At 39.9% G+C, this 19,725-nt stretch overlaps 2 protein-coding genes across 2 annotated transcripts; both read left to right on the forward strand.

The window, feature by feature from the left end:
* The first annotated feature begins 2,109 nt into the window (after nucleotides 1-2,109).
* On the forward strand, nucleotides 2,110-8,427 carry serpinh1a (serpin peptidase inhibitor, clade H (heat shock protein 47), member 1a). Its single transcript, XM_083909860.1, has 5 exons — nucleotides 2,110-2,252; nucleotides 3,938-4,544; nucleotides 4,626-4,724; nucleotides 6,147-6,379; nucleotides 7,598-8,427. Exons 2-5 carry the CDS (start codon nucleotides 3,947-3,949, stop codon nucleotides 7,898-7,900), a joined length of 1,233 nt encoding a protein of 410 aa, XP_083765986.1. The 5' UTR covers nucleotides 2,110-2,252; nucleotides 3,938-3,946; the 3' UTR covers nucleotides 7,901-8,427.
* A 1,890-nt stretch (nucleotides 8,428-10,317) lies between these two features.
* Nucleotides 10,318-18,021, forward strand: acer3 (alkaline ceramidase 3; the record flags this gene model as incomplete). The annotated part of the gene is made up of 11 exons (XM_083910789.1): nucleotides 10,318-10,420; nucleotides 14,202-14,312; nucleotides 14,484-14,536; nucleotides 14,809-14,861; nucleotides 15,151-15,232; nucleotides 15,317-15,352; nucleotides 16,435-16,493; nucleotides 16,584-16,685; nucleotides 17,638-17,742; nucleotides 17,819-17,864; nucleotides 17,968-18,021. The coding sequence occupies 11 exons, from the start codon at nucleotides 10,318-10,320 to the stop codon at nucleotides 18,019-18,021; spliced, it is 804 nt and encodes a 267-aa protein (XP_083766915.1).
* Between the last annotated feature and the right edge of the window lie 1,704 nt (nucleotides 18,022-19,725).

Here is a 19,725-nt window from a genome sequence, read left to right on the forward strand (position 1 = left end):
GCAAACAGGCAGAGCAGATGAGTAGCTTTTTGTCTAAGAGATCTATTCCAGGCCTAGCAGTCAGAGATTAACCCTTGGCCTGGGGTAATTACGTCAGATGCCTTTTAATCCTTCACAATTTAGCCATGGCGGTGACGGTGATCCAATGACAAAGTTCTCTTACCTGGTGATGTTTCTTTGATGAACAGCCAGGATGTATATGTGCAGTATATATGAGTAGAATGTGGATACTATTACAACGATGCACTGTGTAGAAAATCTGATTCTTGACAGCTGGGAATGGGATTAAAATCTGATTTATTAACACAATAGAGTTTGACTCATAACAGCAAAGTTTAAATAAACTATTTCGTTTTAAGGTAGCTGGATAATGACAGGCCTTGAGGCAACAATACTATGACTGTAACAGCAGTGAAGGAGAAGGCCATGTTGTTTCTTTTATTCATTTGTTAGCCTATACTGCCATCTAGTGGTCATGGGAATAACTTTCAATAATAAGTTACTGTTTATTCCAACAGAGGGCGTCTGTGCACACTCTTCTTAATGACTTTCGAGATTATATGAATTGAATTTGCAACTATGACATTTTATTTAACATTACAATACAATTGAGTGTAAAAGCATGAAATAAAGCTTGGCCAAATATAATCAATTAAAATGGCAACCCATGACTTTAAATGAAGAACTAGTTTTTTAATTCTTCCAATGACTAAAAAAAGTTTTCAATGTTATTTTTTTCATTTTTAGCGTCCTGAGTGTGAATATTATTAATATTGTAGAGAAAAATCATGATTGATTATCATGATTCATTCATTCATTGTCCACAGCTTAATCCACATGAGAGTGGTGAGGATGCTGGTGCTAATCCCAGCTGACATAGGGTGAATTAAGGCCATTCTATGTGCAAAAGGCTAACATCTGCATGTTTGTTTGGCCTGTGGGAGGAAACAATGGAAGTTCTTCAGAATCTTTAGGGTCTTCAAACTTCTGGGAAACTCTGATCGAGGAGTGTATTGCATGTTTTATTGACATACAATACTAAAAAATGTATGTCCCCCCCCCCCCCCCCCCGCAAGTGCATCTCAACAGCTGCACAGAAGTAAAGACAACCTCCGGAGAGCAGGAGCAGTGTAAAAAAAAAAGACCGGACATGCATCCGCTGCCTCTGTAACTTCCCTCTGTCTGAGCCACGTGTAAACACAAGGCATCTGCAGTCACAGCAGCAGCAGGAGGGGGAGGAGGATGCACACGCAACACCGGTTAGAAGAAAAGGAAGCATTCATGGGAAAAAAATTAAACCGGAGCATGCAGTTCCCACACACTCCCCATCCATATCATTGTCATACATAAGAGAACTGAGCTGTTAAAGCTGACTTGTTGAATTGTCACCCTATTTATTTCAGTGGCTGCTTTTATTCTTAGTGAGCCAGAGTCTTAAAAAGGCTGATTAAAACAACATAAATCATAGTATGAAATCTGCTGCCAATCTCGTCAAACCACATCTCTGAGACGGTGCAGCTCACCTATGAGATATATAGCCAGAAGTCATGTCTAGGTCATTCTGTTATCTGGCGACTTTAAAGAAACTTTTCATTTTTTTACGGTAAGTTCTGTAGAGATCAGGCTCTCTGCAACATAACTTAGCACCACGTAAACTGGGCTCTCTCTCGTGATGCAGCCAATGTGTAATTATAGGATTACGGTAGGACTGAAAACAGCAGCTAAAGCACTTGGACAATAAAGTATGCAGTAAATAAGACTGTACTTATCAGCCCTGACAGTTATCGCATGCCAAAATACAAAAAAGGCCTAATGCATGTGACTTTATTTGGGGAAAAAAAACTCTATTGTATGACAAAAAGTTGAAGTAAATATGATATTTTAAATGCAACTTTCATCACAATCGATGAGAAAAGAGCAAATCTACTTCACTAGTAGATAATATGGGTCACACTGGGTTGTTTAGTGTCAGTGCTCCAGCTGATCTTCAGTTTCAGGATTTAGGACCCGGAGGAGGGGGAGGATTCTTTCCCCTCTGTGTCCCTGGATACCATGGGTGGGATCAGGCTTGGAAACAAGAATCCAAAGGGGCAGTGATTTTCATGCTCTGTAAAACCAGGACTGAGAAATCCTGCTGCAACTGTGTGTGTTTGTGTAAAGTTCATGTCGATATAAACTTCTTACAGAGCGAGATCAGGGCAGCAGCTGAAGGACTAACAACCTGGTGAATTTTACTGGAAGAACCTAATAAGGTAAGGAAAAAGTTGTGGGGGCAGGGAGAAGTATACTGTGCACTGGTGGGGAAAATGCCCAGGCATGTGAAAAGAGGCCACAGAGTCAGATCTGTGATCCTGAAAAAAATCCTGTGTGGGTTGAACGCAGTGAGAGGTTTTAAAAGGAAGAAAAAGAGGAGAAGAAAGTGTTGTAAAATCAGAAACACACCAACTTTTGACCTGTGTGATCATTAAGCGGCAGTTACTGATTCAAATAACATATTTCCTCCTGTTCCGTGTGTTATAGACTGAACGTGTGAGCGATCTAAACTCAACAAAACTGCACCATCAGCTGAAGCGTATGAATGAAAAAGGCATTGTTGCTACCAAAAAAATCACACAAAAATAGCACTGTTTAAAACACTACTAAACACAGAAAGGTGAGAATACTGCAGATAATGAAGTCAGTTATCACTGCATCTCTCTCTGTTTTTGCTTTGAGGCTTGGTGAGCCTGTACAAACATGTCTGAAACGACTGAAATGCTGTTCCAGCCAGGCACTATAGTAAAAAAATCCTGATCATCTCATCTAGAAGCACAGTTTGCCTCCATATATAAATATCCTGATGTGTGTCTGTGTCTGCATGCAGTGACTTCTTCCATACCAGGAATCAGTATCCACCACAATTATACCCCTGTAAGACACATTCTGGAATCTGAAATCTATTGGGCTTAGCAGGATGTGACATCACTGGCCATTGTGGCTGCATCAATAGCTGTCTACGTGGCTGTTATGTCTTGCCTGAAGGTTTTTTAGGAGAACTCTTAATGGCATCGTTACCTCTACTGAAATAAGTGACTTTAGCACAATTTGGGGCGTGTTTTAGGTGAGGATGTTAATATATACACTACCGTTCAAAAGTTTGGGGTGACCTATACATTTTTTTTGTGTTTTCCATTAAAAGTCACACTTTTATTCATCAAAAGAGTTGCAAAATGAATAGAAAATATAGTCAAGACATTGACAACATTAGAAATAACGATTATTATTCAAAATAATAATTTTGCCAGCTGTGCTAACATAGTTGCACAAGGGTTTTCAAGGGTGTTCTAATCATCCAATAGCCTTCTAACGCAATTAGCAAACACAATGTTCCATTAGAACACTGGAAATGGGCCTCTGGACACCAATGTACATATTCCATTAAAAACCAAACGTTTGCAGTGAGAATAGTCGTTTACCACATTATATTAACAAAGTATAGAGCATTGGTTCTCAAAGTGCGGCCCGGGGGGCAAATGGCAGCCCACAGAAACATTCCAAGCGGCCCGCAATGAATTACAGTTGATAGTTTTAATCCAGGAGCTACTAAGCTTGTTAAATGTTTATTGGACATTACTGGATACAGACCAAAATTATTACAAATGGGATTTTTTTTCCTTTGGCGGCCCACAGTCCAACGTTGGGGTTCCTAAATTGGCCCTCAGGTATCAAAACTTTGAGAACCCCTGGTATAGAGTGAATTTCTGATTCATTTAATGTTATATTCATTGAAAAAAAAATAGATTTTCTTTCTAAAATAAGGAAATTTCTAAGTGACCCCAAACTTTTGAATGGTAGTGTATATTTTCAATATCAAGAAAATATCACCTATCTTCCTGGATCAGATGCAACATAGCAGGATTGTCACTTAATCGCCTTTCCATGTGTTTTCCCCGATTAGCGTTACACCATGAGGGTGACAGACCTTGTCGTCCTGGTCGTCCTGGTCTCCTCAGCCTCAGCTGCCACCGCTGCCTCAAAAGACAAGGTCCTCAGTAACCATGCTGCCATCCTGGCTAACAATAGCGCAACCCTGGCTTTCAGCCTGTACCAAAAAATGGCGAAGGACAAAAACACTGAGAACATCCTCATATCCCCCGTAGTGGTGGCCTCCTCTCTGGGTTTGGTGGCTCTTGGTGGTAAAGCGTCCACAGCCTCTCAGGTGAAAACCATTCTGAACGCAGCCAAAGTGAAAGACGAGCAGCTTCATTCGGGCCTGGCGGAGCTTCTCAGCGAGGTGAGCGACCCCAAGAGCCGAAATGTCACCTGGAAGATCAGCAGCCGCCTGTACGGACCCAGCACTGTCAAGTTTGTGGACGCGTTCGTCAAGAGCAGCAAGAAGCACTACAACTGCGACAACTCCAAGATCAACTTCAAGGACAAGAAGGGAGCCGTGAACTCCATCAACGAGTGGGCCGCCAACTCCACTGACGGCAAACTGCCCGAGGTCACCAAGGACGTCGAGAAGACCGACGGGGCAGTGATCGTCAATGCGATGTTTTTCAAACGTGAGTCATTATGAAACTGCATTGACGACATCCACATTATGATCCATTTAAATCATTTGTGTTTTCTTTTGTTCCTCACAGCTCACTGGAACGAGCAGTTCCATCACAAGATGGTGGACAAGCGTGGATTCATGGTGTCCCACGGCTACACGGTCTCAATAGAGATGATGCACCGTACAGGTGGGTTATCCTTTATACGTTCACACATTTAAAGGTGCCATATGTAAGAATGTGGCCAAAAACTGTTACTACATTCAAATTCAAAATACAGAGGTCTTTTAGGTTTCATTTTCTGACGTAACTGGCAACCCGTGGTTGCTCGGCAGCTGAGACTCTACTGACTGCACATGCAGTTTTTTGCAGTCTGCAAAATATATTTTTTAATACAAATATTTTGGCTGTACTGTTGTTGTTGGTGAGTTCAGTTTGTTATATGAACATTATTCCTGAGTCTCTGTGACATATTAGGAGGATTTTATGGCCAGTTGCTTTAGATTTATTACATAATGCACCTTTAACAGTTGACATTTAGATAAGGAGATTGCTCACCTCCCTTACAAAAGATTACAACCATCAACTGGTTGAACACCTAAATTTGAATCAGGTGTAAACAATGACTTTTCCCCATCCAGCTCCTTAATTAAAATATCTTGATTCTTTAATCATTACTCGAGCCAAAGTGTAAAAACAGCAGTTCATTGTTTTGTTACATGGTGGTTTGTGCCAAGGTATTTTTGGCTCTGAGCAATATTGTCCTGGCAAGTGTCCAAAATCACTGCCTGTTCCTGCAAAGAGAACTGTATTATTTATTTGTGTCTGACGGTTTTCTTTTGAAAGTCCAACTCAACTCAAATGTGCTGCACAGAATGACGTCAATAAGAAATAAAATCAGTCAAAATAGAAAGCATATATATAGGTGCATTATATAATAAATCTAAAGCAACTGACCATAAAATCCTCCTAATATGTCACAGAGACTCAGGAATAATGTTCATATAACAAACTGAACTCACCAACAACAACAGTACAGCCAAAATATTTGCATCCAAAAAAATATTTTACAGACTGCAAATCATGTTTATGTTTTGAAATCATGTTTTGTCATGTGGCGCCACCTACCGCCGTCTACCAATCATTGCAGTAAGTAGAGTCTCAGCTGCCGAGCAACCACGGGTTGCCAGTTACGTCAGAGAACGAAACCTAAAAGATCTTGGTATTTTGAATTGGAGTGCAGTAACCGTTTTTGGCCACATTCTTACATATGGCACCTTTAAAAATTATACAGGGCATAGTAAAAGACACATAAAAGCAAAACTGACAAACAAAAAGAATGGAAGTCCAGCTTAAATTGTGTTAAACGCCATGGAGTATTATTAGATTTTTAAAGATTATAAGATAATGTGCCAGGGCAGGGCATTCCAGAGTTTACCAGTCAAACTAGAACATCAGGTTTGTTGAAAAAAAAAAAAAATCATTCTAAATCATTTGTCATTTTGTCAAATTTGAATCTAATGTTGTTGTTTTGCTCCATATTCTGGCATGAGTGGTGCTCACCCTTGTGACCAATGGAAATATCCTCAATTTCATGTGTTTGCCCTACAGGCATCTATGGTTTCTTAGATGACAAGACCAACAAGCTGTCCATCCTGAGCATGCCTCTGGCTCATAAGAAGTCCACCGTGGTGTTCATCATGTCCTACTACGTGGAGTCTCTGGAGAGAGTGGAGAAGATGCTGACGAAGAAGCAGCTGAACGCGTGGATGGGCAAGCTGCAGCAGACAGCAGTCGCTGTGTCTCTGCCCAAAGGCAGCATGGAAGTCAGTCACAACCTGCAGGTAAATAAAGCAAGCATTTTAAAAGTAAAGGAAAAAGTAAATTATTTGCATCTTTTATTCATTTATGATAACAATAACGACAATCAATATATATATATATATATATATATATATTTTTTTTTTTTAAATTAGACCCTACAATATTTCAGATACAGTCCTCTACCAAATGGTTGAGACGTCTGTTCATAATAAAAGTACAACATTCAGAGAAGTCACATTAATTTACCCCTTATTTTACCAACATTAGCTAGCTTCTCTACCTTTACCATACAATGACAAGTCAGCTGTTTGGTAGAGCATGTTTTGAAAAAATGATTTGACCCTTATAAGACTTATTTTTGTAGAATTAAAGGTGCATTGTGTAATAAATCTGAAGCAACTGGCCATAAAATCCTCCTAATAGTCACAGAGACTCAGGAATAATGTTCATATAACAAACTGAACTCACCAACAACAACAGTACAGACAAAATATTTTGGCATATGGCGCCACCTACCGCCGTCTACCAATCATTGCAGTCAGTAGAGTCACAGCTGCCGAGCAACCACGGGTTGCCAGTTAGGTCAGAAAACGAAACCTAAAAGACCTCTGTATTTTGAGTTTGAATGTAGTAACTGTTTTTGGCCACATTCTTACATATGGCACCTTTAAGTTTAAGTTACATAATTCTGTACAACAACTCCTCTGAAACGATAATATGTCATTCAAGTTGAGTTCAGCATTTTTCAATGAGATATAGTGACTTAAAGTGTGGTCGAGCAAATAGTTGAGTAGTACCTTAAAGGGTTTAAGGTGCCATATGTAAGAATGTGGCCAAAAACGGTTACTACATTCAAATTCAAAATACGGAGGTCTTTTAGGTTTCGTTTTCTGACGTGACTTGAAAACCCGTGATTGCTCGGCAGCTGAGACTCTACTCACTGCATTGATTGGTAGATGGCGGTAGGTGGCGCCACATGCCAAAACATGATTTCAAAACATAAACATGATTTGCAGTCTGCAAAAGATTTTTTTTCATGCAAATATTTTGTCTGTACTGTTGTTGTTGGTGAGTTCAGTTTGTTATATGAACATTATTCCTGAGTCTCTGTGACATATTAGGAGGATTTTATGGCCAGTTGCTTTAGATTTATTACATAATGCACCTTTAAGTGGATTACAATGACCAGATCACACGTCAGGCTTAAATGAATGTATTTTCCTCTTGTCTGTCTTTAGAAACACCTCATGGAGCTGGGCCTGACGGAGGCTGTGAACAAATCCAAAGCGGACTTCTCTAAAATATCGGGGAAAAAGGATCTCTATCTGTCCGGCGTGTTCCATGCCTCTGCCCTGGAATGGGACACTGACGGGAACCAAATGGACCCGAGCGTCTTCGGCACAGACAAGCTGAAAAACCCCAAACTGTTCTACGCCGACCACCCGTTCGTCTTCCTGGTGAAGGACCAGAGAACAAACTCCATCCTGTTTATCGGCAGAATGGTGAGGCCAAAGGGTGAAAAGATGAGGGACGAATTGTGACCACGTGTCAGTGACATCTGAGTGTGTGTGTAATGTGTTTGTTTTTCTACTGCACTATGCTCAAAGAGACAGGAAATCAAATAGGTGCATTCCTTTGTTCCACGTCAACAACATTCCTCCAAACAGGAAGTGCTCATTTTTATTTGTTTTGGGTTGAATATTTCTTACTATGATTTTGTTATGTTTTGGCACATAATGTTACGGATTGAAGACTTACATTAAGTATGATGAATGCCAAAGAATGCTGTCTGTGCCAGAATAAGAGAAAGTCTTGATGGGGCTTCCTGTTTCAGTAAAATAGTTTTAAGTATATTTACTGCTGTAAATGTTAAAGTCAATTGGTCTCTAAAACTGCTTTTCCCCCACAAACTTGTCTTTTATTATTATTTAAACTAAGAAGCTATAGAGTGCAGTTGTCTTGGTACTCGTCTCTGCACTGATCTACACTGGCAAACATTTCACATGAAGGCAGATTGGGAAGAATATGTACTAAAATGGACTTAAGTTGAAGATGTTTCACCTTCAGGGAAGACAGGTGCTTTGGATGAATACAAATTGTGTTTCTCAATTAAAGAAAATGTGGAACAAGGTGTCATTTTAATTCCTGGTTATCTTGTTGCTGGTGTTTCCCTTTGCTGATACCGACTTATTCAGCTGGTTTGTTGCGTTCAATATGACTGTTTGAACGTTTTGTAGCTTTGCCCTTGGCAACTTGGCAGGCCAGCTGTAATCTGACCTACAGTGGGGGGTTTTCCAGCAGAATAACATGAGATAATGGCTGTGAGAACATCTGGCCAGCTCTACCTCCTTCACAATGAAGTTTGAATGACATTACACTTATTTAATATATGCTCTAAATATTTAAACTGCAATATTTGGCACTACCTCCGATCAAGTCATTGCTGTAGGCTCACAATACTACTGCAAAAAGATGATATTAAATATCATAGATTTGGGGAGAAGATCAGTGAACATGCAACAACAAGGATGTTAATTGTGAGTGTATGACGCCATCTAGTGGACACCTGCACCTATGGAAGAAATAAACACTTCAACATTATGTTTTCATGGATGTTGTTCTAGATGTTGTAGAATGAAGGGATTCTTCAACATAGTATTAATATTACATCACCATTCAAACCTATTCATTAACTATTTGTGTGGTTAGTACTCTGTATGTAGTACAGTATGTGGTTGTCTGAAAAAAACACATTTTGATCATTATCTCCTGCTGTTTCTTTCTGTTTTTTTTGTTTTTGTTTTTTTGGACGGTTGTTTTATCATCAGTGTGCATCTCGTTCTGCTTATGTTAGTCATGTTTCCTGGACTGTGGTGTGGTGTCATAGTTGTTGTTGTTGTTGTGCCGCATTCCTCTTCTGTCATCGCTGCAGAACAAATATTAGTCAGATATCTAAATGTGTTTTTTTGGACCATCATTAAAGGGGTTAACTATCACCACACTTCACTTTGAATATGACATGTTATTGCCTTCTAAGTTATAAAAGCTAGAACTATACTTAAAGGGCAGTTTCATACATTTTTCCCCACTTGGTCAAATGAAAAATAAACTTAAATCACTATGATACTGCTGTGTGTGTTTAATTTATTTGATTTTATTCAGATATTTTACTCATAAAACTTGACCGAAACACAGTAGGGATTTTATTTTCTTTGAAGGAATTGACTTTGATGTCGATTTTTTGTCAATTTTATTTTATTATTTTTTTTCAATCCCAACATCCTCTGTATCTCAGATCCACTGTCTGATGATTGAAAAACACATTTATCTCTGAAAATTAATATTTTTTTTAATGTTTTTTTTTTAGGGTGAAGTGGCCCTTTAACATTAAAGTAAACTAAAAGTGAAACAGCATTACACTGGCTCAGCACTGTCAACATATAAAAAAAAAAGATAGGAAAAAAAGGGAGGGACACTATAATTAGAAATGCTGATCCCAGGTAACTCAAACATGTGCAATACATTATCTCCTGAAAATACAGTGGATAATTTGCTGAGCCAATGGAATGTCCACGCCTTTGTTTGTCATGTGTGTTCTACATATTTACCTTGATCTGCCCATTCATTCATTTCCAAGGGATGAAAGAAAATGCAGGACATAGTGCAAACGTATAAAAAAAACAGAAGAAAAAAAAAAAAATCATATATATTGTTTTGAAAATATAACGATTTATGACTATAAAATACGGACATTGTATTTGCGTACACAGGCTTTAGTTGAGCGTCCTGTGCTTGTAGAGTAGTGGGCTCTGACTTCACGCGTGAAGACGAGTACGAGGTCTCGTTAGGTCTCGCTCGTGCACAGTGATGGGACTATAGTCCGTTAGTAGCCACCACAGCCTCCTCCTCCTCCACCACCTCCTCCTCCTCTTCTTCTTCTTCTCCTTCTTCTTCCATCATGGCTCCCTCGATAGACAGACAAGGATACTGGGGGCGGCCGACGTCGACGCTGGATTGGTGCGAAGAAAATTATGTCGTCTCTTTTTACATCGCGGAATTCTGTGAGTAAAACCGCGACATCGTCGGGCGAAGTTGTCGCCGGTGAATTTGTCGTGTGTGTGTGCGTGTGTGTGTGTGCGTTAACGTAAACATGACGTGAGAGCTGTTAACAACACTGTCGTACAACAATGTCACACTGTATGTACACTGTCTGTTTAAGCTAGCAGTTACCTCGTATTATTATTATGATGCGTGTTAGTCAGTAATGAGCTGTAAAGACTATAAAGACGCTGCCGGGAAGATATTGTTTGACTCGTCCACCCGGTCTCTTATGAGCTGTTTTGCATACGTTTATTTGCTTTATATTCATATGCATACAGCGAAGAAGCACAGTACAGTGTGAGCTAACGTTAGCACTGTGTCTCTGTGTGTGTGTGTGTGTGTGTGTGTGTGTGTGTGTGTGTGTGTGTCCATGATTACTGTTACTTCCCTCACAAGGTGCCCCTGTCATTCAAAACCTCCACTGGAAACTTGATTTAAAAAAACAAAAAAAAACATTTCCTTCGTGCACAGTTAAAACTGGTTCACCAGGAACCATTATCTCACATTTAAACTTGAGTTTGTGTGGCACCGATAAGCTGTCAGTGCCCTAAACAAACTTGGCACAGGTTCACCTTTCGCTATCTAGCAGTGACACGTGTTAAAACGTATTAATGACTCATCCCTGTGTGGTTAAATGGGTTGAATGTTTCAAACTCAAGGCCCGGGGGCCAGATGTGGCCCGCCACGTCATTTTATGTGGCCCACAAGTGATTAATTGGTCTTAAAAATATGTGGTAAAATAGCGATGGCGATTGCGTTACCCGATCACAAAAGCCACAACTTGTTTTATTGTGGCTGAAGAAATGGCCGTGCTTCAAAGAATTTTTCTGAGGGTGCATTTCTGAAGCAGTGCATGCTGAAGGTGTGTGAGCAGACTCTTAAAACGGTTAGTTTGTCAAGAAACACTATCGAGGACCAGGAAACATCTATAATGCATCATATTTGTAACTTGAATAAGTAATAAGTACAGAAAGTTATTTAGCAATATGTTACATGGGTAATTACCTTTATTTTACATTATATTTGATTACATTTAGTTCCATTTATTGACATCTGGTCCTTTGTGGTAACCATTGAGCTGATGTGTGGCCCACAGTGAAAATGAGTTTGACACCCCTGAGTTAAATGATCTGTACAACTGTTGTGTTTACAGCACACAATGCAAGAGAAGGTGCTTATGCACAGAGCTGTAATTAACGGTTAATTGCACGATTAAGTTGTAGTATGTATTATCTCGTCCAATAAATGCCATAAAATTGTAAAAAAAATAAGGAAAAGATGGGTGGCTAAAAAAAACACATTTATGTAGCTGAAATCACTTTTAATTTAAGGGGGAAAACACATTAAAAATGAGGAATTGATTATCATAATTCAGTAATAAATGACTTGTTGTAGTCATAGTCTGATGTGTGGAATTCATACCCCGCACCTTAGATTAGATTATACTTTATCAGTTTACTCTGAAACGTCCCAGCGTTCCACACACACATACATTAAACCACACCTTAATTTGACATCGGACATAAGCCAACACTTCACATTAACATTCTTTACACTCTAGTAGTTTTGCTCATGAGTGATCATGTAAGAAACAAGTTAAGGGTTGTGTTATAATTCTTTACTGACAGCACTTAATATTAATAGTCTGTTAGTAAATTATCGCCCAGCCTTTGCTTATTGTAGTCTTATATAGAAGATACATTTCACAGATTCTGACCTGATTCTAACAGTCCATTAGCTATTATCATGCTGTCTTAGTGATGCAACAGTTATATAAAAGTGATGTCAAGTCAAGTGCGTTCCAGGTTCAATTATACATTGCACTGTTTTCATCTGTCTTCGCAGAGTTACATACTTAATTTCCAAGTCTCAAGCCTCATCATGTGAAGCGCACACTGTAGGCCTGCTGCTACTTGTTTGGATGAAGGCAGCGCTGACAGTTGGAGCATTCTGTGAGCAGCACAACAGAACGCTTATGCTGGCTCAGCTCGATTGTTGTTTCCAACCACAGAAGAAGCGTTTGGCTTTTAAACGGGGGATTCTGTATTTCGGCACAATAGTTGGAATGTGGCATTGTCCCGTGTAGATACGAGACACCGCCACGGCTTTAATCCTCCTTTAAAACACCAGTACGTGGCAACAGCGGAAACAGACATACAAAGGGAGGTCATTTGAAAGTGTCACTTATGGATCATCTGATCACACCTTCAGCAAATTGCCATTGAAATAAGAAAACATTAATGACGTGGTGTGCCTTTATTATCAGTATCCAAAGTCTACACATTGCCTTGGCTTTTATCAGTCATTTTTTACCAGATAAAGATGCAGTGTCGTTTGAGTAGTAATTGACTAGTAATCGTTGTTACCTTTCTGTCCAACATCCTGGTTAGCTCGATTGTTGTGGTTTACACATCACCACACCCAGACAGAGCAAGGGAAGGAGTGGTGTTCAGGTGTTTTATCAGTTTCCCCTGCGAACATCATGTTCTCCCAGGAAGTACTACATAGCACTGACCTGTGGGAGACAAATGCACAGGCACAAACAGTGCCACCAGTTCAACTTGGCCTTGAGGCGAAACATTGAGGTCCACTGTGTAAGAACTAGTTATATATAATGGTGATACTCCACCTCCATCCACTCACCCCTCCCTTTCTGCCACATATCAGAAGTGATGTAAACGCAGCTATCTTAATAATTATTTCATTCTTCACGTGTCCATTTGGGCTCCAGCAAAAACATAGTGGTGCAAGATGCCTAGAGTACATAAAGCAGTTATACATTATTACAAGTCGTGTATTCAATTTCTGCCAAGAAACCCTTGTTTTTTTATTGTTTATTTGTTCCCTCTTCACTTCTCAATAGCCGTCGATAAATAAAACCTGGTGCCTGTAGCCCTTGCAATGGACCCTTTTAAGCAGGAAAGGCACATCTCATCAGTGCCAATGATAATGTTAACGATGGCCGCGCCAGCCCAGCACACACACCCTGTGAATGAGGAAAGCTAAATGGAAATCTGCCATTGTTTGATGACTTACATCTATAAATTCACCTGCCAGACTGTCTGTGAAGAAAAAAGCCCTAACTGTAATGATTTCATTTCATTACGGACACTTCCTGTGTCTGTTAATAATTGAAAGTTCCCCTATACAGACGATGACTTTTATTGTTTTGGTACACAGGGGAGGGGGTGGGATGCATCTTTTTTTCAAACATCTTCTTAATGCTAGCTTTTCCATACTTAGAGATGGCAGCTTTGAATATAGCTCTTAAGGCTTTATTAATCTCCACTCCTCTCAGGTTTCCAACCTAATATGACAACAGCATCCATTATACTACAACAGAGTGCAATAGCACATCAATAAATAAACATGGCTGATTAATGACTTGCTTTGTTTGTAGCTCATTTGACTGCAATGACATATACCCAGCACATGCTCCTAAAGTGACTTGATCACACGTCTGTTTGTCCTACTACTACATCTACTTAATTGCTTAAAATAACAAATGCACTGCAATTCAAGCATTCCAGTGCTGTGAATTGTGTTTAAATACAGCAGCAGTTTTACTTCTGGCTATAACTGTGTGCAATGACTAGGTTTCTTTAAGATATCATTCATTTTGTTGTTATCACATACTAAAATGTCTTTGCCATCACGTCACCCGATCACTGAGACATTCTTAGCGCCTTCAGGTCGTCATAGCTCCAGGCTCTGATTCATCTCTGGTGTCTTTCTGCACAGGGAACACTGTCAGCAACCTGATCATGATTCTTCCTCCCATCTGCGGTGCCATCCAGACGTATCGCGATGGCCTCGAGTTTCGCTACATCTGCTCTTTCCTCGGCCTGGCAGGTGAGTGTGTTGGCTCTTACGTTTGTGACAATACTGAAGCAAACGCTGCTCATGTTTACATATTTAACATCAGCGAGTGACAGCCGGCGGCCTCTGTCGTAGCTGCAGGCCCTCGCATCGTCATGCAAACGTGTGACAGTGTTTTGTTTTGTGCGCTTGTGTGTCACGCAGCTGTCGGCGTGGGCTCCTGGTTCTTCCACATGACGCTGCTGTACGAGATGCAGGTGGGTTTCACAGTGTTTTATTTCTATGTAAATTTAGTACTCAAGATTCATGATACAGAGTCATTCACCAAGAGTTCTGAAGAAGAATTAAAACATGTAAGAATTCCCTTTTAAAACCCACTTGTGCAAATTGTAAAATTGCAGATAAGTGTTTTCTATATTCTAAGAAACACATTTAATAAAAAAATGTATGCTATTTGTGAATAATTCCCAGCATTCCTTGGATAATGGTCGATTATTACAACTTCCTGCCTCTGTGTTTTGACTTGCAGCTGCTGGACGAGTTGCCAATGATTTATAGCACCTGTGTCTTCGTCTACTGTCTGTAAGTGACTCAACCTTTTTTGATTTATTGCTGTTGAAGCGCTGGTGGCCAACGAGAACAAATGATATGAAATTGTACCCTAAATCTCCTGCCGATCATTTGATATTTTCCAAGAAAGTACAGTGCATTATCGTCTTGTGATACAATGCAATGGGACTATCGATTGCAAAACTGGGATGGTGTATCTTTTTCCACTTGGGCTGAGCTTGTTATTTGCACCTTGTTCTTTTAGCCTATTTAAACTGATCGTGAAAGATAAATGCATTTGTATCTGCTCTCTCCCTCCCAGATATGAGTGCTTCAAACAAGAGAACAGCATTAGTTGGTTTCCAATTGCATTATTAATCATCTTCAGTGTCTCAGTCACGGTGGTGAGCCTTCACTTTTATTACAGCGTCACATTTTCCTTTTAAATATAATATGAACGAAGCACTGAACTGTATCTGTGTTTGCAGGTGTATCTGCAGTGGAAGGAGCCAGTGTTTCACCAGGTAAGGGTGTGCACTGTGAGCTATGGTGCAGCTCAGGTTGCTCATTGTTTGCTATCAGGGTTCAGTCATCTTTACTTTGTGCAAACTTTGAGCTTTACATACTGATTGCTGAAGAGTTATATAATTAAGATCAACATGACGGCAGCAGGGACTAACTATTTTCTTTGTGCAAGGAGCTAATAGATTGATAGATACATCCTTGGCAGACTCCACCTTTTTTTTTTATCTGTCCTTCCTTGTGAATTTATTGGCTCAACACACATTTGTTAAAGCAAGATATACCCAGCACTGTGCTGCAGTAATATGAACATGACACCCAGGTAGACCGACCCCCTCCCTCCCTTTTACATGCTGTGGCATGTTTCAGAGAACAATCACTGAAAACACACTTGACACCTGCGCTAAACTGAAAAGCGGCGTGTGGAAGTATTTCTGGTTCTACGCCACAGGTGGCAAAGTCGTGAGGAAAATCGGCCGAATCAGCTGTTAGCTTCACTGGAGCTAACACCTCGCAGTTGCAGATTTGTGCAGAGGGTACAGGGAATGACATTATCTTAAAAGACTGATCTAAGGATCTGTCCCAGGCAAGCCTTCGTGTTAGCAGCAGGAGCTACATATAACCCTGTTAACCAGGATTACAAATCAAATATACGTAGTAACAATTTGTGCATGTAGAAGTGAATGAATATAAATAACCACTGCCTTTGCGTTTAGATCTTTTTTTAACTTCCATCCCTAATGTGTGGGTGAGACAATTAAACATTAACTCTATCGTGCCTCAGTTAACGTTTGATGCAAAACAGGACAAACAAAGCCTCCTGTTACACCCAGTGTTTATACTTGCCCAGTCTCACAGTGTGTGAGTGTGTGTGTGTTACTTTACAACAGTAAGGACAATGTGACAAGTGCTTTTTTTGTTTACTGTATAGAGTAGATTTTGTTTACTAATGACAATGCACTATGGGGGTTCAGAACAAGACTGACTGTGAGACAACACACGTGGTGATGACTTCAGTTGCCCTGCATCCCTGAATTATATCATATTATGTGTTTCAAAGTCCAATAACTGCCCTTTCTTTCAGGTCATGTATGGAGCTCTGGTAGCTTGCCTAGTGATGCGCTCCATCTTCATTGTTACATGGTAAGTTTTCCACGAGGACACCAAAATAAAAGGGGCTGTTGGAAATGAATATTTAATGATATTCTCTTGTTGTTTTCCTTTAAATTCTAGGGTGTACCCCTGGCTCAGGCCACTCGCTTACACCTCCTTGGGTATCTTCTTGTTAGGATTCCTGCTGTGGAACATTGACAATATCTTGTGTGACTCATTGAGGTAAGGATGTTTAAACATTTGTGGTTGGTCAAAGTCAGTGGCTGTGGTTTGGACACATCAATGAGCTATGACATTATATTTGAGGTCGTCATGATCACAGGAGATCTAGCTCATTGTTGAGTCTCATCCCCAGGGCTTTACACATTAATGTTTGAGGATCAAGGCTCTTTGTCCTAAGCCCCGCCCACCAAACTAGCACACGCGCTTCACAGTACAAGACAGAAAATCCGAGGCAGGATCTCATCTTTGAAATGCTAATATGTGACAGACTGTCAGGTGCTGATTGGTCAGAGAGTGTGCTCACTGGAAGAATCACGAGTAGTAGGAAACCGAGCAAATGTATCAGCAATCAGTAAAAAACTGCAGTTTTTGTGCTATGATAGCCCCGCCCAAATTGAGGAGGTACCATGTGCCTGATACCAAACCAAGTAGTGCTCGAACTGTAATATGGAAAAGTGTCTGATTTAGACGATGCTGAAAGGCTTTTATTGAATTACTGATTGATATTAGCAAAAACAGGTTGCCTACCCTAGCTTTAACCAAACAACTATGTGTCTGTTATTTGTTTTTTCAGAATAAAAGACTCTGTGTTGACACCATATCGTATTTCATTTAACTACATTAACGACACGTTCTCTTCTCGTTCTCCAGTCGGTCTGGGAAACATCGGTTTCTGTGTTTCCGTTAGAAATGTACAGGTCGCATATGCGCTAGTAGATGTAAAATTTACACGCATTCGTCTCAAAAGGCCCTGCCTTTCAGAAACCTCTGCAGACTCACCAGACGTGAGGAGTGGGTACTAACGCTAGCAGCGTTTTGGTGGCAGAAGTTACATACTAGAGCTTTAAACTTAATTCATCCAAAACACATGATTCATGTTAACTCACTCAGTACAGCAAAGGTCCCTTAGCTGCTATGGAGAATGACACGTTCTGTTCTGTCCTTTATTTAGAGCCAGTAGACAAATGCTGCCCCCTGCTGTTGGAGTAGTAACACAGTTCCACGCCTGGTGGCACATCTTCACCGGCCTGGGATCGTACCTGCATATACTTCTAAGGTGAGCTTTCAGCAGCAGGTGATTACAGCTACAGTGAACTTATGTCCACTGATGTCTTTCTTTTAATGTCTTGTAGCCTGCAGATCAGGTCAACCTACCTCAAGTACAGACCAAATGTAAAGGTAGGGTTTGCTTTCAGCATTTGCATATTTTGTAGTTTGTCATTCATTCTTTTATTTATTTATTTATTTATTTATTTATATGTCGTGTCTAAAAATTGTCCAGTTTCTGTGTGGAGTTTGGCCCACGTTGCACATCGAGCCTCAGAAGACGAGCTGAAGCGGACGGACGTTAGATAGGCTCGAGGATGGTGACTGCCATATCCACACACCATCCGCACAGGGACCCACTGCCCACTGCTGAGATACTGTCAGCCCACAGGCAGGACACAGGGTGGACCCTAAAGACACCACCACAAGGACACTGTGGGTGGGATTTACTACAGTACAGTACAGTATAGCTCTAATTTTAAGAAATGGAAGATTGTTTTCTCATCAGTCCTAATTTATTAGACTAGTGTTTTCTTAACTTAAGTGACATTTTAAAAAATATATAATTTGCTCCTTTTTAATGCAAATGTGATGTGTAGTCCACTGCAGTGGTGACTGTTGAAGGGATCATGGTTGTTAGCTTGATTAGGGGCTTGAGGAAAATAATTGACATTGTCTAAATAATCATTGTATGTTGGGCTGCAAGGATTATTTTCTCTTCATTAATTGAGTACTCAGTTTGAATGATTCACAAACAAACCAGAAAATTTTCAGGTTTAAGAAGCTGAAAGATCAAAAAAGTGTGTTTCAATTCAAAACGCATATTTAGTAATTGATTCATAATTGTATAAGCGTCGCAGCCCTAGTTGTATGTTCAATCCTGTGAATGTTTCAATCCACTGAATATATTTAAATAGATGCAGAAACTGAAGTATAACTAAGATAATTGTTTTTTTTTTGGATGAAATCACTACACGGCATACTAACGACCAGATAGAAAGTGAAAGTGCTACTGATTTATTGCAGCTTCTTACATTGTTTTTTTTTTTACTTGAATATCTTCAATCAAAACGTGACAAGACTGGAATTCTTATTTTTGTTTGTTGTTTTTTTTTAGTCGTCGTTTGATTGTTATTGCCAAAGTTGCACTGGGATTTCAAAACGACCGTTTAACGTGAGCGAAATGTCGATATCTTTACCTCATTCTAAACAAACTGAGAAAGGCAGCGCTTATAATACAGTCTTGTTAAAACATCACAACACTGACTTTAAACGATGTGTTTTGAACTCAACTGCTTGTTAAAGGGATATTCCACACTAATGTGAGGACTTTAGAGTCACCTTTCAGAGCCAAAAGGGATTTTCTGTTTTTCCGTTGGGTTTTTATATCTGAATCATGAGCTTCTTTTGAGTAAGTGTGAGAAGAAGAATCCACATTAGTGTGATCAGACATAAATAAGCGTCACTGGAAATGCATCAGGTCAGAGTGTCGAACCTAGCGAACTAAGCCAGCCACAACTAAGAAGATCCACTTTGTTTTCCTTTTGCTATACATTATTATTTAAAGGACCAAGTGCATGAATGGAACATCAACACAAAGGGCACATACACACACCTTTCTGCGGTGTGAGACAGTCTCTTATACAGCCACTAGGTGGCAGAAATATCCAGCTTATTTCAGACATTGCCATGTGTGTCATTTGTGTGCATTGACAGACTACTGAAAACAAACTCTTAGGATCTTTGTCTCAAGTGGTGGATCTGTAGTGTTGTATGAAGGGCTTTTTTTTTTTAGTTTAATTTTAAATACATTTTTTTTGCTACTGTGAATTTGTAAATATATAACGATAGACACTGAATTAACTGGTGAATTAGACGTGGAGACAGTTGTGTTTGTGCGGCCTCCTAAACTGCTTTGTTTCTTGTTTCTCACAATGCATACTGACTGTTTCACTAACTCTCTATAACACCTGCTTAGAGTCAGTGTTACAAA

Source organism: Microchirus variegatus (genome assembly GCF_963457635.1).
Source record: "Microchirus variegatus genome assembly, chromosome: 2".
NCBI lineage: Eukaryota > Metazoa > Chordata > Actinopteri > Pleuronectiformes > Soleidae > Microchirus > Microchirus variegatus.

Coding starts and splice junctions, on each gene's coding strand:
- serpinh1a (XM_083909860.1), top strand. CDS start 3,947: ATGAGGGTGACAGACCTTGTCGTCCTGGTCGTCCTGGTCTCCTCAGCC. Junction 4,725..6,146: donor AGAGATGATGCACCGTACAG/GTGGGTTATCCT, acceptor TTTGCCCTACAG/GCATCTATGGTTTCTTAGAT. Junction 6,380..7,597: donor AAGTCAGTCACAACCTGCAG/GTAAATAAAGCA, acceptor GTCTGTCTTTAG/AAACACCTCATGGAGCTGGG.